At 38.8% G+C, this 18,691-nt stretch overlaps 1 protein-coding gene across 1 annotated transcript in view; it reads left to right on the top strand.

Moving 5' to 3' along the window:
• The window catches only part of adgrv1 (adhesion G protein-coupled receptor V1), a 116,074-nt gene that overhangs the window by 84,795 nt on the left and 12,588 nt on the right, over window positions 1-18,691 (top strand). Inside the window, exons 83-85 of the mRNA XM_053481342.1 lie at window positions 2,902-3,018; window positions 5,314-5,492; window positions 10,418-10,575. Of these exons, the coding sequence (XP_053337317.1) occupies window positions 2,902-3,018; window positions 5,314-5,492; window positions 10,418-10,575 (454 nt within the window). The remainder of the gene's footprint in view (window positions 1-2,901; window positions 3,019-5,313; window positions 5,493-10,417; window positions 10,576-18,691) is intronic.

Below are 18,691 nucleotides of genomic sequence, written 5' to 3'. Positions count from 1 at the left end.
TTTTTTTTTATTATTTATTTAATTGCAGAATAACCTTGTACAAATGGGGGATGTTGTCTTTTAAAGTGTAGTAGTGAAAAGTCAAAAGAAAGACTCATGGTTTTCTTGCTTAAAACTCTATTTATATTCAGTGACAACATCGCGGATCCTTACCACCTCAACCTCCATATCCCATGCGAATTAAAATATAGGCTGCAAAACCTCAATGTGACACACAAACTGTAAAGTCATACGCAGTACCTGGGGACCAGTTAGCACGTGGGCCCTTGCTGGTGTATCCATATACTGTATATGTAGCAGCACTCTGATGACTGAGTCAAAGTGAGCCTTTGACCTCAATACTATTTATTCCAACACGAGTCACTTAACCATAATCACACACCTAAGCATACTGTATGAGCTGATCAGTATTTGGTCCTTGGGACTTTCTGCCTTGGTTTCCCGCCTTCGAGCCTACCACATGCAACTGTGTTACTCACCCCTGTCAGTAATACAAACGAGAAGTTGGCAAACCCAGGACAGCATTTCCAGTTTATGCAGGGTTTTTTTTTAAACCTTTTCAGAGCTCATTGCAGTAATCAACTGAAAATGTTTGCGTAACTTTGCAATGATAGGATGACATTATAACTTAGTTTCGTTTTAGACTGCAGCTTTGTCCTTTTCCAGCCCTGCTGACTGTTCAGGCGTATCATACTACTCTGTATTAAGAAAAAAAAAAAGGTATTATAATGTCAAGAAAGGACCAGATTGTTGACATGATATTAACGTAATTCAGGCTTGTATTTTTATTTGATAAGGTCTTCAGTAATTTCCTGTTATCATGTTTCCCAACCACAAATCAGATGCATTATATAATAAACCAGAGTGTGAAGTAAGTGTGCGCTGTTATTTAGCTGTGAAGTATTATTAGTATAATGTGGTGACAATGTGATTGCGTAACACTATACAACTGTTATACTCGCTAATTAGAGTGGAGTTGTACTCTTTACATTCTGTATCACAAATCTGTATTATTAAGCGATTATTATTTACACTGCAGCGTAAAGGTGTAAAGTATAAATGTATAAAACCGTGTCATTCTCTTTATTTGTATTTGGAATAATTTTCTTTTTCCAAAGTGGTTTGGGGTTTGCATAAAATATGAACCTTACCTCACTCAAGTTCATAATTTGTCTTAACCACGTATGTGCACAGGTTATTTTAATCCTGCTTGAGTAAGTCTTAGTTTTGCTCGTATGTAAGTGCAAATTCATTTACTCTGTTTTCCCAAAGTATAAACAAACTCCAGTAGTAGCCTAATTTAAACCAAGTAGTTAAATTACCAATAATGAATACACACACACATCATATGCATCACGCAGCAACTCACATTCACGTTAATGAACAAGATTTTCCAACAAACATATAAGTTGAACATCCTACTTGCATGATTTTAATGATCTCATCAGTCCATCACAAAACCGAAAAAGTCTGATATTAACGCTGTGCTGCACCATTCGACCTAACATTGCTATGATAGACCAAGTAATAAAGCTAGAATCTTATATACCTCTTGTACACTGTCATGTTGGCTAAAGTACCTCCATATAAGCCCAGATTAAATGTCTCTAGAGAGCAAGTGTGAGTCATCCGATTTATTCTACAATATTCCAGATGCTCAGCATGCAGAAGAAGAAACTGTGCCTTTACACAAAAGTTCAGGCAACTTCCCTGTCTGAGCCAGCTAAACAGCTGAATAATACTGTAGAGTGAACAGGATATTAGGAAATTAATTACGATTAGAAGACACACACATTACAGTATATGCATCATGCGGCATCTCACATTGACGTTAATGAACAAGATTTTCCTTGTTTCATGAACTTCATATTTAACGGCCTGAGCCTCATATCTGATCCCCCAGCAACATGAAAGTTAAACATCCCGCATGATTTTGAGCACCTAATGTTGATCTCATCAGTCTAACACTAACACAAATTTCTGAGCCGCACTGTGCTATAGTGGTTAACGCTGTGGCTTCGCACCTTCTGAGTGCAAGTCGGATTCCCACCTCACGTCTGTGTTCGTGGAGTTTGCATCATCTCCCTGTGCTTGGTGGGTTTCCCCCGAGAACTATCCTCCCATAGTTCAAACACATGCAGATTAGGTTCATTGGTGTTGCCAGATTGTCCATAGTGGATGTCCTACAATGGATTAGCCCCAATCAAAACCTGTTCTCATTTAAAACTAAAGCCATAACATTGCTTGAATAAGTGAAGATAAATTTGCTTAAGTATTAAAGAAATGAACCATTCTATTTCAAATCCTTTTCCTCCCAATAGTTTCTCTGTTTTCTCTTTCTTTCTTTCTTTGCTAGCTGGATTTTAGTTTCTTATTTGTTTGTTTATGACTTTCCTGGCTCTCCATGATGCAGGAGGATGCCCTGTAGAATACTGGATAAAATATGGCCTTGGCCTCATGGTCTCCCTTTCCAAAAATGCATAAAACACATAGCTATAAATCATTTAGCCCTGTTCTGAGGGTTATGAGAAACTATGCTGTTGAAATGTCAGGGTGAAAAGGGTGTCACCGAACTGATCCATGGATCTGTATTTGTATACTGTATGTGCTGCTGAATGAAACCACAAATGTTCTTCCAGCTCAGGCTGAAATATGGTTATGGTTATTTTGTTTAACGTCTCAGTAACACTGCTTCCTGATTCCTGCAGGTTTCGTTTGTAAGTAACATTTATAATGTAGTCACCAGCTGTTCCCAGTCCACCCCACCCCACCCAAAACAAAGTGTGTGTGTGTGTGTGTGTGTGTGTTTACATTCATTCTGAAAGCTTGGTCCACACTATTTAGCTGAAATTCGATTTGCTTTCTCACCTTTTCTATGCTATATATTTTTTTCTGTCACAGATTTGCTTCCTGGTGTCAGCATTCAGGGGTCGAATGTTCTCGGATGACAGCTGTGCTACCCTAGGCCTCTTCTTCCACTACTTCCACCTGAGTCAGTTTAGCTGGATGATTATACAGGTACAGTAAGAGCAAAGCATAATGCATTGTACAGTACTCACTGCATGAAATCCATAAAAGAAGGTTACTACTGTACTTGAGCACATTAATGATCATAAATTATTAAAAGCAAACACGGAGTGGAGATAATCTTTTAAATAATTGAAAAAAATACATATTAGTAATTAATATTAATTAGTAATTACATATGAGTAATTAATGTAGCACTTGGATTAGTGGTTAGCATTTGGGTAGGAGGCTAATTTTTGTCCTTTTCATTTAAGCTTTTGTGTATCTTTGTAAATTTAGCAATCAAATATTATTCAATATTGAATATTAATGTTGAGCAACCTCTAAACTTTGGGTACTTTATACAGTATCTTTGCCCTGACTAGTTCCTTTCAGCTTAAATGCTTAAACGTTTGAACAGGAGCGGCCCATTCTTTCCTTGCCCTACTTCTCAAACACATGTTTTCACACAGTCTCGTCCTTAACTCGAGCTATGTGTGTTTCTGCTTGCACAGCATTTTTGCGAGAGTTGTTCAGACGTGCCTGCGGCCACCTCTCACAAATCCTCTGCCAACTCCAAGCACACCTACTATTCTTCAGCTCATCTCTTCCCGTGAACTAATATTAGTACTAATCGCAGCCTTAGGCTATTTTTTTAAACAATCATTAACTGTGCTAGTCTGTATTATTCATGTCGTGTCTTATTAGGTCACATCCCTCTGCATCACTATATTTTCTAGTAGAGTTATCATTCACATTTCTGCCCCCCCCCTTTCCTCTCTCTCTCTCTCGTGCTTACTTTTTATTTGCCTTATGTGTGAACTGTTTGCCTTCCTTTATCCTTATCTTTCTGTAGGCCAGCACAGTTTCCATCTCTACCTTTAAAACACAATCAATGTAGGCCATTGATTTGAGAGCTCCTTGTTTATGAAGCACATGTAAGTGTCTAGCCAGTGACTGACAGTAAGGTGGCACAGAGTCCTGAAGGCATGTAACATGTATATATAAGCTAAATGCATTAGGCATCATCTAGCTTTCTAGATTGATTCAGAGATTGAATAACAAAACAGTATTAATTTTGTCCTTTCAACGAGATTCATCCAAAGGCTAGTGCAGCAGAAAAAAAAAAGGTTTTAATGAATCAGGTTATGTCATAATTTATACTTTTATAATGTCAGGTCTTGACTCTAGCCGTGCTCCTTTTCTAGACTTCTGAAATCAAAATGTCTGCTTTCCTGTAAATAATCTTAGATTGTCTGAAGTCACAATGTACGAAGTTACTATCCTAATAACCCTGGTTACCTTGGACAGCAGTTTCAATATTTGTTTTCCGGTATAAGATAACGCCTGTTTTACAGCAGACTGGGAAGAAACATAATGAGTGTGGCCTTTTCTTTTAAGCCCATGTCACACCAGAAATGACGATGCACACTCAGGTGCGGTTAGAACTTTTCATAAAGTTTGAAATTCAGTTGGCATGTGGGTGCCACTAGAAAACTTATACATTATCTTTTATAATTTCCAATAATTTTTCAACCGGGAAAAAAATTCACTTTTTGTGGTATTCATTCATTCATTCTTTCATCTTCTATAACACTTAACCTCTACAGGGTATACATGGAATAACCATAAATGCCAATTAGACTAATCTGCATGTTTTTGGACTGTGGGAGAACCCGCACCATGTACACAGTCTGCATGCACACTAAAATATAATTTCTAATGTTACCTATGTTCTTGTAATCAATATAACAGTTGATAATCAGCAACACAAAAGTGTGATTCACTTTGCCTGAAACATTTAGTCAATGGGAGGAAGCTTTGCCAAAATAATGCATTGTATGGTTATGCGCACTTTTGGGTGAGTGGGTTCCCCTTTATATGTTGTAACATATTGACATATTAGCCAGCATGATGACCTTAAGTGTGTGTGAAAATAAAAGGAACAAAAATAAAATTATAAAAAGAATTATATACAGAATTATAACTTTTTTCCTTTCCGTATATTTGACCTGAAATTACACCTGCATTAGCACAGTCCGTAGAATTATTTTAATTTAACTTGATGGCAGAAACTAATACATGCTGGGGATGCTGGGGATCTGGTACTACCCAAAATTCAAGTGTGAAAGAAATGTCAAGCGTAAAAATGCCGTTAAGTTGAGATGGACTTACGACGGACTTGCAAACGAGACTATACTGAGATTACTACGGTTGCAAGTTACTTTCCATTTTTTCAATAATGAAATGAAGGTACTTTGGCCACTTTTCCATGTTTAAATCATCTTTCATGTTGCTTTTCCTCAGGCCGTTAACTTCTGGCAGACCCTGGTGATGAATGACGAGCACACAGAGAGACGCTATCTGCTCTACTTCCTGCTGAGCTGGGGACTTCCTGCTCTGGTCATCATTATTCTTGTCACGGTGCTGCTCGGTGGTTATAGTTGGAGCATTCACGATGTCTACGGACTGGTACAGGGAGAGCTGTAAGTGCACTGTCACATGCAACAGTCCAAAAGTCCAAAACCAAGAACTGTTCAAGAATTTATAACTGTTATAGATTAATCAGTGTTGGGATAATGATAATTACTGTAGCAAATAGTAATATAGTAAATAATGTATTAACAGGATATAGAAATACGTAGATATAGTTATTATTTATTAGTCCTTAAACATTAATAAATTTGCTTCATAAACCAAAAAAGGTAAACCAAAAGTTTGAGAAGTGGTGAAATAAAACCACTTTTTGGCAGTGGACTCTACAAACATGTGCCATGTAGATCACTATATCACACCTGTCATTCAAACACACATACACCCTTGCAAACACATGCTGTAGGCACACTTTGTTCTTTGTTAACTTGTACATGGGATGATTAAGCTCACTCGTCCTGACCCGCAGAATAAGTACTTCCTTTGTAGTTTGTGCAAGTTCCATACCCAGAATGAGTGGAGGTGGTTACTGCCGTTAGTAAGTAAGGGTATTGGGGTTATTTTTAGTTGCTTTGGTTATGAGGTCACAAGCAGTGAGTGTGTATACAGTGAATTTCATACCCTCCCAGGCTCAGGTAATAGCTTCTTTCTCCTCCCTCTTCCTGAGCAACACTCCTGCGGTCTCCAGGGTGGTTGCACTCCCTGCCTTTGCCGGAAAGGTAAATAACCCTCTCTCGCAGAGACAAACAAGTGATGTCATCTCACCTCATCTCACACGGCTTTCCAGTTCCCGCCTCTTCACAAGGAAGTAATGTCCAAGGTAGTGTTTTCAGACAGGGAGCTACAGAATGTACACCGTCTCGAAGGAACTTAATCAGAGAATCATGTTTTTAAGCATTCTTGTTTAAAAAAACAACAACAGGCAACTACTATATATATTTTGGTTTTTGACAGAAGTAAAGACAAGTTGACCCAAAAGCCGTTTTTTCTTATGTGATATTTGAGATATTTTAGACCCAAGTTTTCTTCAAAACTAACAATAGCAGATGAAAAACAGACTAAATACCACTTAACTTTCATCTGTGGGGTCATCTGGGGTCAGTAGTACATTGGAATTGGCTGAGAAAATTGCTGTGTTTAAAATCATCTAACATAAGTTCTGATACATTAAGAAATGCTCAGCATGAAGGCAGAAGCTGTAAATTTGAGTATTTGCTGTAATCTGTGTTTAAATATATTTTTGCCTATGGATGGGCAACCCATATGTGTATGTATAGAGTACCGTACACTGCGCATTCAATCAATCAATCAATCGATAAATCTTTTACTGATTACAAAAGAGTTGCATCACTCCATAAAGTCATGTCCGGCACATTTCAACTACTTCCTACGGGCAGGACATTTTAAAATGCACCTCCAGGGTCAGCCTTCAATTCCCACCTCGAGGTCTTTGTATGTGGAGTTTGCATGTTCGACCTGTGCTTGGTAGGCTTCTTCCAGTTTCCTAATTTATAGTCCTAAGACATGCAGGTTAGGCTAATTGCCGTTCTTAAATTGGGCATTACCCGTCTCTTAAGTAACTTCCATAGAAAAGACAGATATATCTCCAGGGTAGGGAGTATCCTTGCACGATGTGCTGGGTGGCATGTGGACGGATTAAAATATAAAAAAAAAAAAGAGACAATGAGTTTGTTGTTCAGATGACATGACTAATTGTTACAGTTTTTAACGTATTAGAATGTCTATACAGTATAACTCTACTGGAGTGATTAACACAATTCCCCAAATTAGTGTTTTGATAATAATGGAGGATAGCACCGTCTCACACTGTGATGTGACTGTAAAAACGACTTTTTTACTAAAAAATTCAGTGGGCCCTCACGCTCTTTGGATGGAAGTTGATTATGACCACTCCCATCATGTTAAAGGTAATCATTCAAATTGTACTTTGTATTGATTGGTTGTGATGCATCCCTATAAGACAACAAGTAGCCACAGCCCACACCAGCACAAGTCCGACAGCATACCAAAGCCTCTGCTTGTTCTTAATTCATCACCTGTCTCTTTTAACTTTGCAAAGAAAATGAGGGTTGCACGTTTCTCCACTATATGTTTAATCCTTTTTTTGCGCCTTTACTGGCTGGAAAAACCACAAGGAACGGGATGTCCACTTTAGTTTATTGAGCTGATTGAATGGTCCCATGTTGCTGCTGCCAAAAGCTCTTTGCTAATATTAAGCCATAAATCATTTTCCTAGCATCCTGTGTTTGGATTAGGCAAAGTAAATTTGCACCATGCAGCTGATAAAAGTCAAAGCAATCACTGCGTATGCTGAAATCTTTTAGCATTAATATTAAATGTAGTGGAAAGGGGTTACAAAACAACATTGACCTGACTGTAGTAGTAACTTGCTTGAGTTGAACTAGTGATCATGTAGTAGTGATAGCTTACTGTAGCTCTTAGCCAAATGCTGTTGGGGTTTAATTACTTTGCTAGGTTTATTAGCTAGCTAGTTAGCTCATGTTAGTTTGTACACGTTTTAGCACTGTATATATTACCGGTCTACCAAAAGGAGCTTCCCTTAGGCTAGAGCAACACTTAAATATGTTAAACACAACTGCAATTAAAAATTAGTGGTACATCTCAATTTTAATACGGAGCAGTCATACAGTAAAAAAAATCTGTCTAGCTAGTTAAGCATACTTAGCTAGCGTATAGCTTAGCTACATGTTACTACATGTCACTTTAGCCCCTTGGGCCAAGACTTCACATGACCCTACAGTGTACTGTGGTGTTTGATCCATTGGGTGCTGTGGATCTGCCTGGTTTGTCTGGTGCATCCCATGGGTGCTTGGTTGCATTGGGATCCTGGGAATTTGGAGGCCAAGACTCATGTACAGGGGGCTTTGGTGCACTGGGTGTTTTGGTACATTTTCGTCATGGCGTGCATTGACATTTTTCTTTTTCATTGATTTGTGATGCATTGGGTTTTTTGTGGGATCTGACCGGACGAACTGGCCTTTAGTCCCTGCAGACATGGGTGAGCCATGGGTGCCCATGATCCTGTCATCATTTACTGGTATATAATTGATCAATGGTAATATATTGATGTTATTTGTTTCCACATCATTTAGGAGGTCAGGATTTATTAAAAGTTAGTCAAAACGGCTTTACTACAGAGTCAAATATAGATTTCCAGTTCATCACACTGATATGATTGACACATCAATTTATTGTAGGGAGAAATCAAAGTGCTGTGTAAATTTAATCCCAGAGCAGCTTCACAAATTAAAGGTACTTTTAAATGGAACTATGCCTGTACTGTACCTTTGTCTGGCAATATGAGTGGAAAGTATTTTGTTTGCACATACAGTGATTAAGAGTTTGCTTTCCTTCTTTTACCACTCCCTCGGGTGATTTATCGGGCAGTGTACGTCAGCTAACTTTGCGTGACCTCTCCGTATTTTTTTTTTAATCTGTCCTCACGCTTTTCCCTTCTCCACCCTGTATTGTTAGGTAGCGGGCCTTAGTTATAGTTCAACATCATTCCATCCTCCCTGAGTGAAGCTAATATTACAGCAAAGCTGTGGGAAGCCACAGTTGCCACTGTGGGATATTTGACCTTCAAGTGTAAAAAGAGTAACTTGTTTACTCGTATGATTTAAATAGTGAAATATGAAAGATTAATGCTACCCTGGGTTGACGTATTGGGGAAGACTTTGCGTTCTTCTTAGGTGTGGATGTGAAATAACATTCTGTGTTTGGAAAGCCTGAGTTCGCTTAGTGAAGTTAAAGCAAATAATGAAATAATAAGAGTATTTACCCTTCCATACCACCTTTCGCATGCTTCGAGTTGCATTAGTGACATAAAGTGCCATTCATCTCTCTCAGAGTAAAATTACTTCTTCGGCTCTGTGAACAAGGGGCTGGTCCTTTCTATTTGGACAAGCATCACGTCAAAACAAAAATCAGCCTCTATTGCACTCCCCAAGCTTTCCCATGGCGAATGCCAGTTTGAGAATTGCTAATTGCACAGTGGCGAAAAACAAGTGCAGATGGAAAGAAATTCCTGAGATAAAATGGGAGGATGGGAACGTGTCAACCAGACAGGGAGAGACGGCATTGCTGCCTCAGGAAACCGAAAATCAAGCTGAAACCTTTTCGGACATTAAGACCAGCCTTGACATTACAGCAAGCAGATTAACACAGCACAGACCTGCCCGGTGGCTTAGTGGTTAGCCATGTTGTTTTGCACCACCAGGGGCCGGGTTCAACTCCCGGACTCGTTCGATTCCCACTTCAGGAACAAGTTTGCATATTCTTCCCGTGCTTGGTCAGTTTTCTCTGGGTTTACTCCCACAGTCCTAAGGCATGCTAATTGGCTAAGACAATGAGATGAGGCATGCATACAGTACATATAGCACAAAGTTATTCATAGCACATGCATAAATAACGCAGATATGCTCAGAAAGTATACTGAAACTTTGCATGTCTGTTTTTTCAGACATAAACACCACCCGTGATTGGACTGTCGGGCAAGCAGATTTACACACCACAGACATACAAAGCAAATGCATTCATATACCACAGGATATGCAGAACATAGACATATACAGCACATACTGTATATCACCCAGACATGCACAGCTCAGACATAGACAGGACGTACATCAATGGCACGCATACACAACACAACCAACCACTGCACACATACACTACATTGATATACACAGACAAATATACTGTTCAGGTCACAGATGTACAGCTAATTGCAGACATATACTTTAACATTCCACTTAATAGGAACTAAACATTTCTATAAATTCATGCTGTATAATAACCACGAAGACCAGTTTGACTCAATTAGCACTTTGTTTAAACTGAACTAATTAACTAAAATTATGTACTATGTGTCTCTGTATTTTTCTACTCCCCTCCCTCTCTCTATCTCTCTCTCTCTCTGTCTCTGTGTGTATAGGTGCTTCATCCCAAATGTGTACACAGCTCTCTGCACTGCTGCCTTCATTCCTCTTAGCTGTGTGGTGGGAGTGTTGGTGGTCTTCATCCATGCTTACCATGTTACTCAACAGTGGAAAGCCTATGATGATGTCTACAGGGGCCGAACCAACAGCTCAGGTGTGTGTACCTTAAGGCTTAACGATGTATACACTCACCAGCCACTTTAATAGAAACACCTGCCTAACCATGCAAATATTAGATTTGAGATTTGCCTACATTTATATAAATAAAAAAAAAGGTTTTGTCTGTCCATTGGTCAAAACTTGCTCTTTCAATGATATCCTTACATTTCAAAACCCCTCTTGAAACGTTTCAAGAGGACTCAAAACCAGTGTGAGAAAATGTCCAGTCTGTATATCTGAATGTCTGTCCAGCCAGATGTCATAAAATTATGCACAGCTGGCTCAACAGAATTTAATGAAACTTTTCCAATTTTTAGATATCTGCCTGAAGTAAAACCTGCGCCATAAATAAAATCAAAATGCAGTGTTGGGTGCAGCTCAGGTGTGTACACTAAGGCTTAACGATGTATACACTCACCAGCCACTTTAATAGGAACCCCTGCTTAACCATGGAAATACTATAATCATTATAGCCTACATCTATATAAATAAAAGAAAGGATTTGTGTCTAAGTACTGGTTAGAGTACTTTGATTACTTTTTTGATGTAAGGAGTAATCTAACGCGTTATGTCCGTTACGGGGGGAGGGGAGGTACGGGGGTAAAAGTCGTCCTACAAGCCCCGCCCCACGATAACCTGCCCTCCTCTGTTATTCTGCTGTTAGTAGTTAACAGATTATAGGCCAAACTTCACTGTGTGATGATGGTAGAATAATTATAATGTAACTGATTACTTTTAATTACAAAAATTTTGTAATTTAGTTACTTTAAAAAGTAACGTCCCCCAACACTGTCCAAATGTTGAGTACAGATGAAGGTATAGCAGTTTTGTGCCAGATTACAAGATGGTTTTGGGCGATATGGGCTATGGGCGCGTCTTAAATCCACTGCTGCACAGAATTTAATGAAACTTTTGCCGTACTTAGTTTAACCGACACCATAAATGATATTAAAATGTTGAGTAAATGTGATGTTATAATCAGTTATGTGCCAGATTTATTAATCTACTTTACAATAAACTATTAATAAGCTATTTGCTTAATGTAAACAAACACCTTCACTAACAGATATTAATTAGAAAAGCTAACCTGAATATTTTTACTGGTATTGCTTACCGATGAACTGATAACCTGTCTGAACATGGAGTGTATTTGGTGGACGACAAAAGAAGTACTACTTAGCCTAAACAAGGCATAGGGTACTCAAAATTCTATTTCTTTGTATTAATAAGTTAGGCAGAGAGTTCTGTCATCCAGAAAGACAAGCAGACATACATAGGCCTTAACCTGAAATACTACTAACTACATCAAAGCTGATCAGCTTATTTTTAGCTTTAATCTTTTAACGATGTTAAATAAAAACATAAAATCCTGTACCTCATCATTCAACACTATAATCTTCTCTAATCATGTGGGTCACCATTATAAGTGGCTGTTAATATCTTCTCTGTTACAGTTTCTTTTGTATAGGCTTATACAGTATTATTATACAGTGGTGTAAGAGCTTTTCTTAACAAACTAACTCATGAAACAATGCCTGCCCCTCAGTAAGTATTAATCCATGTTCATACTTGTCAGTAGGGCTGCTGTGCTTTAGCTTTCCAATAATAATTACACCGCACAAGGCTAATCCATAACCACACAACTATTTTCACAGTGGACTACAGACCTGTCACTGTGACTGCTTTGCACATAACACCAGCTGCTACAAACACGCACACACCCGCATACACGCACTCACATTCGCTTCAACTCATGAAGCAAGACTTCAAAGCCTCTAAAAAGCTGGTGAGACTTCAAAAGCTCGGATGCTGCATACAGACAGTTGTGTCTGATTATTCTTCAAACTAGAACAGATTTAGTCGCTCTTTGTAATATCTGTTAGAATTCTTTTTTTTTTTTATATTCCGGAATATAAATATAGTTGAAAGATTTAGTGCTATGATGACCTAGGCCATTTATTTTTTTGAAAATGGCAGATAATACAGTATATATCCCATCCTTCATTGATTCCTATTGATTTTAGCAAAATAAAGACAAATATTTAAACATGTATGTTTTCACTTCTACTTATGTCACATGTTTAGAATGTGGCATTGCGCTTTGTACTCAATAAGGCATATTGTTCATGTTCATGTTAGATAAACCAAACTAAACAACTAAAGTCTAATGTCTGGAAAACTTCATTTAGACCAAAATCAGTCTGAGCAAAAACAAACGGGGAAAAATTTTAGCACGCAGATGCTTAGAGACAACCTTCTGTCTATAGTGACGAGGTCAGTATTTGACTCAGCCTCCTCCTCTGTGGCATCGCTGCTGACTCAGCACTCAGCATACTGCCATCTCATATGCACAGTCGGGGCAACCTGTGTGCTTCTCTTTTCTTTCTAATCATCACTCTCTAAAAAGGGCCAGAGAGCTTGAGCCAAGGCTGCTCGATGCATCCTGTGCTATTGAAAACTGTTGAAAGAGCGACTCTACCCTTGAGATGTGCTTGTATACCATCAAGCCAAACCTTTTTTACAATCAAAAAACAACTTTCTCCTAACTTAGCCATGATTTAACCTTTGGAAAGGGATCTTCTAATCAGTCTCTGTGGAAATAATTCCAACTTTATAAGAAAACTTTATTTAACCATTAATTTTTTTGGTTGAGAATTCGTAGGCGACACGGTGGCGTAGTGGTTAGCACTGTGGCCTTGCACCTCCAGGATTGAGGGTTCGATTCCTGCCTCGGGTTTGGAGTTTGCATGTTCTCCCCATGCTAGTGGGGTTTCCTCCCACAGTCCAAAGACATGCAGATAAGGTTAACTGGTGTTACCAAATTATCCATAGTGTATGATGTGTGCCCTGTGATGGATTGGCACCCTGTCCAGGGTGTACCCCGTCTTGTGTCTGAAGTTTCCTGGGAGAGACTGTAAGCCTCCTGCGGCCCTGTATATAGGATAAACAGTATAAAAGGTAATAGAACCTGAATTTGTTTAGAGGAGGATAGAGCTCACAAGACATACTGTAGTTTCTATGTATTCTGGACGCACCCTGGATTATCAGCTTTTCCTTAGCTATTTGTTAATGTCTAGCCTTGATCTGTGGCTTGCCGTAGCCTAATAGTTACTGCTGTGTCAGTTTTACTCCCAAAGTAAGAAATGAAGAATCAGAATGCTTGGACTGCGTGAAAAGATGCCCAACATACTAGAAGCTTGTGTTGATGTTTACTGCAAGAATTGTAAGCTTGTAATGGCCTAAGAGCATCCCCTTTCCTGTAATAATCGCATAGAAAGGATGACAAGTAGCTCTTTGATTTGGGCTAAAAAGGGTTATGTGTCATTAGCTCTAGTTTACAGAATGAACATGTGCATCCATTTTCGTTGACTCCTGCCAGTGCTCTGTTATCTAATGGGACTTTAAGTCATTACGTCAGAATTGGGCATTCTTCCAGTGTGTGGGTTAGTCTTCAAAATAAAGATTTGAGCACTGACATTGGCTGCAGTGCTATAAGGAAGAAATAGAAACAAATTTACCATAAAAAATGAATTCATGAACAACAAACAATTTATGCCACATACATATATGCAGATAATCAAGGCTTATCAACTGCTGTACCAAACGTCCAGTTGAATTCCCAAACCTAGCCCCTGGATGCAGGGCATCCTCAGTGCCAGTCACAAGCCTGAAGAGAAAGAGAGGGTTGCGACAGGAACGGCATCTGGCAGGAAACCTGTGCCAAGTTGTTTACGGATCGGATGGTCCACCATAGAAAGCCCTCAATGGGAGCGGCCAAAAGAACAATAGCAATTTAGACGGAAGTAATCTAAAATCAGTACTGTACATTCGCAAAACAGATAAATACATAAATGTGTAGCTCCTTTGGAAATGTTCTGCGGAGTATATAATCGAGCTGTGTATTGCCTTTAGAAAGTGAGATGGTACACTATATGAAATAATATATTAAATAGATTCTTTTGTCTGGATCTGGGGTGGCGCTTTGATGTAAGAGGTTGGTGTTATAGCTCCAGTGTGCCTTGCTTAATCTTGAGAAGCGGTTACTGTTTTAGGGCATGTTCTCAGTGTGTGTGTGTGTGTGTGTGTGTGTGGATTGATTCTGATCATGCTGATAGCCCGATGAGCTATGTAAAATTCCCACTTATGTATGAGTGAGCAATAGACTAGCTCCCCATTCGGGGTGCATTCCTCCTAATGATGATTGGAATTTATTCTGGAGCCTTTGTCACATGGTGTCAAGACAATCAAAGACACGATGATTTACTGCTGTTCATGTACTTATCTGTGGATTCTTCATGCTTTCATGCTGAAATGGTCTTGATAATTTATGTACAACAGCTGATGAAATCTGTTGCAGCTCTTGAATCTTGAAACAGCAAGCCTTCAGCTGATAACGAGGAACCTACTGAAAGTCTCTTTCAGCTGTACCTCCTCAGAATGCAAATAATCTGTGGACTGACCTTACTTCTGACGTCAGATCAGATCAGATTGCTGGATGTAGTTTCAGGTGCTAACAAGCCAGGAGGCCATCTAAGCCAGAGTTACCCTACATAAACCCCAACCTTACCTGCTGTGTTTCAAAACGAAAATTCAAGTAATGCTATTAAAAAGGTTATGTAAAAAGAATAAGGTAACAAAAGATGGTGTTTATAGCTAGATATCAACCTGACTAAAATGGCTTTTTGATAGAGCAGACCGTTTTTCATAGTAATCAAAGAACATGTCTGGTTTTTATGACTGTAATTGTACTTTGCACTGAAATTGCTCTTATCTGGAGTTACAGTAAGGACGAATATTTGCAGATATATGAGCAAGGAAAAAAGGTGAAGTGCTTAGGCAAAGCCAAATGGTGCATGATGTTTCACTTAAATGTTCCTCATATATGGTTTTAAATATATTTTTGATATAAAATAATAAGAAAAAGTCTTTAGCCACCCCTCATTTCTCCATATTAAATAAAATTCAATTGGAACAATTGTTATACTGTGACAGGCTGCAAAGTGCCCAAAGATCCAGTTTAAAAATGGGTTATGTAACAACCTCAGCAGCGACCTCATTTCCCCTCTCATCTGTTCCAACCACGCAGCCTTCAGCATCACTAGGATACTGCACTAATCATCGGCCTGATCATCTGTCATTTTCTGCACCTGTTTTTCTCTGATTGCTGGAGAACCATTCCTCAGGACAACAGAAAAAAATCTATTCTGACTATGGATGCAAAATATGAAGACATAAGAGGTGGCTCAATAAAAAATTTTTTTAAGTATTTAATGTATTTATTATAGAAAGATCAGTCAGGGATTTTTGCTTAAGTCATGTGTTGCTATATTCTATCTAGTCTGTTTGTCTTCTAGTGCTCAGGACACCATCTGTCTGAAATTACTCAACCATTATGCTTTTACGAGCCTATTTATGTCTTTGTATCACACACCGAATGCAGTTATTATGCTGTTTCAGTGTCATTCTGTCATTATCGATCTCCTTCTATTCTAGCACCAGAATGAAAGAAAAGGAAAGCCAACAAGTCAGAGAAATCATTGACTGCTTTAGTGGGGAACATTCATGTAATCCACTGTATCTTTATCATGTTCAGCCATTAGCCTTTACTCGAAAAGCAATAAACAGGACAAGTGCAATAAGAGCTCCGAGTGGATGGAGATATACTGTACATACTAAGAGAAGCAAAAATGGAAAAACAAACGCCCACAGTTCAGTTGCCAGGACAAGTTATCATCATTACATGTCCTTGATAGCATCTTTTTGTCGGGTTTGAACCTTGCACTTTTTTTCTTGAACGCAAGCTCGGAGGACTCTGCACTGAAGACAATCTTTCAGGTTCATTGCAGGCACATGATGCATTGCTGATCATGGATTTTGCTCGAGAACTTGACTTTTGTTTTGTTTTTAATACCACTTTAGCAGCATGTTATTGATTCACCCCAGATAGATCATAATGTGTCAAACACCTGCTCAGAAACATGTTTCATCCAAGAATACTCCCATATACCCAGCTGAGGAGGAAGGGCAGGATATCCAAAAGACATGTGCGTTCAGCTCACATTACTGAAAAGACAAATTAGAGTAACTGTTCATAGCAAGAAGAATCTTTGTAATTCCGTGTCTTTGTCTTCTACAATTGCTGAACCTCTACTTTTGTTGTGCATCACTTACTAGCACGTCTTCCTCCTTCCAATCTTGGTCATAACATATTAGTGTTTATTATTGTGGGAGATTATATAAGCCAGACTTCTTTCATTTGAAATCTAAATAAACCCTTTCAGTATGTTCTATTAGTTCCTTCTTCTGCAGATGTTATTCTATGATGCCTTTCTTAGTGTAATCAAAAACCTAAAATCATGGATTAGTTGGCTTTAAATTCTTTAAAAAACCTTTTATGGCCTTTTTATTGCCCTTGCCTGATCATGCATTTCTTCCTCCGCTCCCTCCTACAGAAGTTCCTTTCCGTACTAAAGAAAAAATCTGTAATTGTGTTCTTGAGAGGAAATTTATAGATAACTTATAGATCACATCATGAGAGCATGGAGTCTCATGGGTAGATATTTTTCTTTAGAGCGGCAGCCATCAGGTCTGTTCTGTCTGTGTAGAGAGATTACTCCCCAGGGTTTTGGGAACATGCTGCTTCTGTAGAGGCCAGTTCCTGACCAAAAGAAAGGAATGTGCTTTATAGGGATGGAAAGATAGTGTAGGCGATGTGGGAAGGAAGAAGAGACATTATGGTTGAAGCAGATGAAAAAAGAAAGGATGGTAGAAAGAGAAGAGTTTGATATAGCCGAAGTTTGCTGGAAGAAAACATTTTGAAGACTGATTGACAGGAATACAGGAAGAGATAAGCAACAGAGCAGTGGAAGTAACACTTCTGTACTATCCCAGGAGGTAAACGCTGACTTTTGCAGCCTGTGTTTTCTGTCAGATGAGGAATGTGTGACCTGTGGGTCACATCTAGGTCTAGCCAGTATATAACCCAATCAGATGGCTCAAAAGCCTGCCTTTGGAAATCAACTCAGTAGGTGTATTTCATTCTGAAGGCAGGAAACTATCCTTCAAAAGGTATTTACCTTGCTGGGCAACGTTTTAACCATTACTGTAACACACTAGAATGCTGTAGGCTACCTTAAGCAAACTTAAAAAAGTTAGAGATATAAGCATCCATCTAGCAACCTCTGTGGTCCAACTCGGGACTGAGTAGGCCAATGGTAACCAGTGCGTTTATTCCAATTTTTACAATCGTGGTAGGACCTCCGGTCAAAATTCAAACACTATGGGCAATTTGGGAACGCCAATTAACCTAATCTGCATGTATTTGGACTGTGTGAGGAAACCCACCAAGCACAGGGAGAACATGCAACTCCATGCACACAGACCCCAAGGTGGGAATCAAACCCGGATCCTGGACCATTAAGCCACCATGCCACTTTGTTACTATTAGGATAACTTTTCCCCTTATTCCTTATAGCATGGGGTCTCATCATAACTATTACATAAACACATAGAAACACATTTATTAAAAGAGTACAATAAAACAGAACGATGTAGACAAAATGATAGGACTACATTAATCAAGATGAATAAATAATTGGTTTTTCTTTCAGATTAAGCAGTGGGTAGCTGCCTTTAAATTAGAACTGAATCTCATGAGAACAGAAATACAGCCAAAATGTTGCCTACCTAAAAAGCCAGTTGGAAAGCATTGTATGAGTCAGTCTATCATTAGAGTCAACATGTACCTCCATTGCGATCAAGCTTTCCAACTCGTTGACCCAACGAAACTTAATGCTGGTGAATTAGCACAGAAACAGTGCTCCTATCAAAGCATACTGTAGGGCCCTATGTTCTAGGGAAAAAGCATATGTTGTTAATGTCAGGTTCCTCTCAGATTCATTTGCTCCAAACTAAAGTCATTTATAATGCCAGTTGCTGTTTTTGGATGCATGTAATATACTGTATGTGCAAAAGTGATAGAATAGATTAAATCATTTTTATGCTGATTAAAAACTTGACACTGGATTTTGACTATGGTTCGAATACTAGGACAGTTAACCAAGTATGCATTGGTGTTACTTATTTCAGATGCAAGTGGTGATACCAGGGAA

Source organism: Clarias gariepinus, chromosome 21 (assembly GCF_024256425.1).
Source record: "Clarias gariepinus isolate MV-2021 ecotype Netherlands chromosome 21, CGAR_prim_01v2, whole genome shotgun sequence".
NCBI classification, from domain to species: Eukaryota; Metazoa; Chordata; class Actinopteri; order Siluriformes; family Clariidae; genus Clarias; species Clarias gariepinus.
Note: the sequence above shows the minus strand (reverse complement) of the source record. Positions and strands in the feature narration are given on the sequence as shown.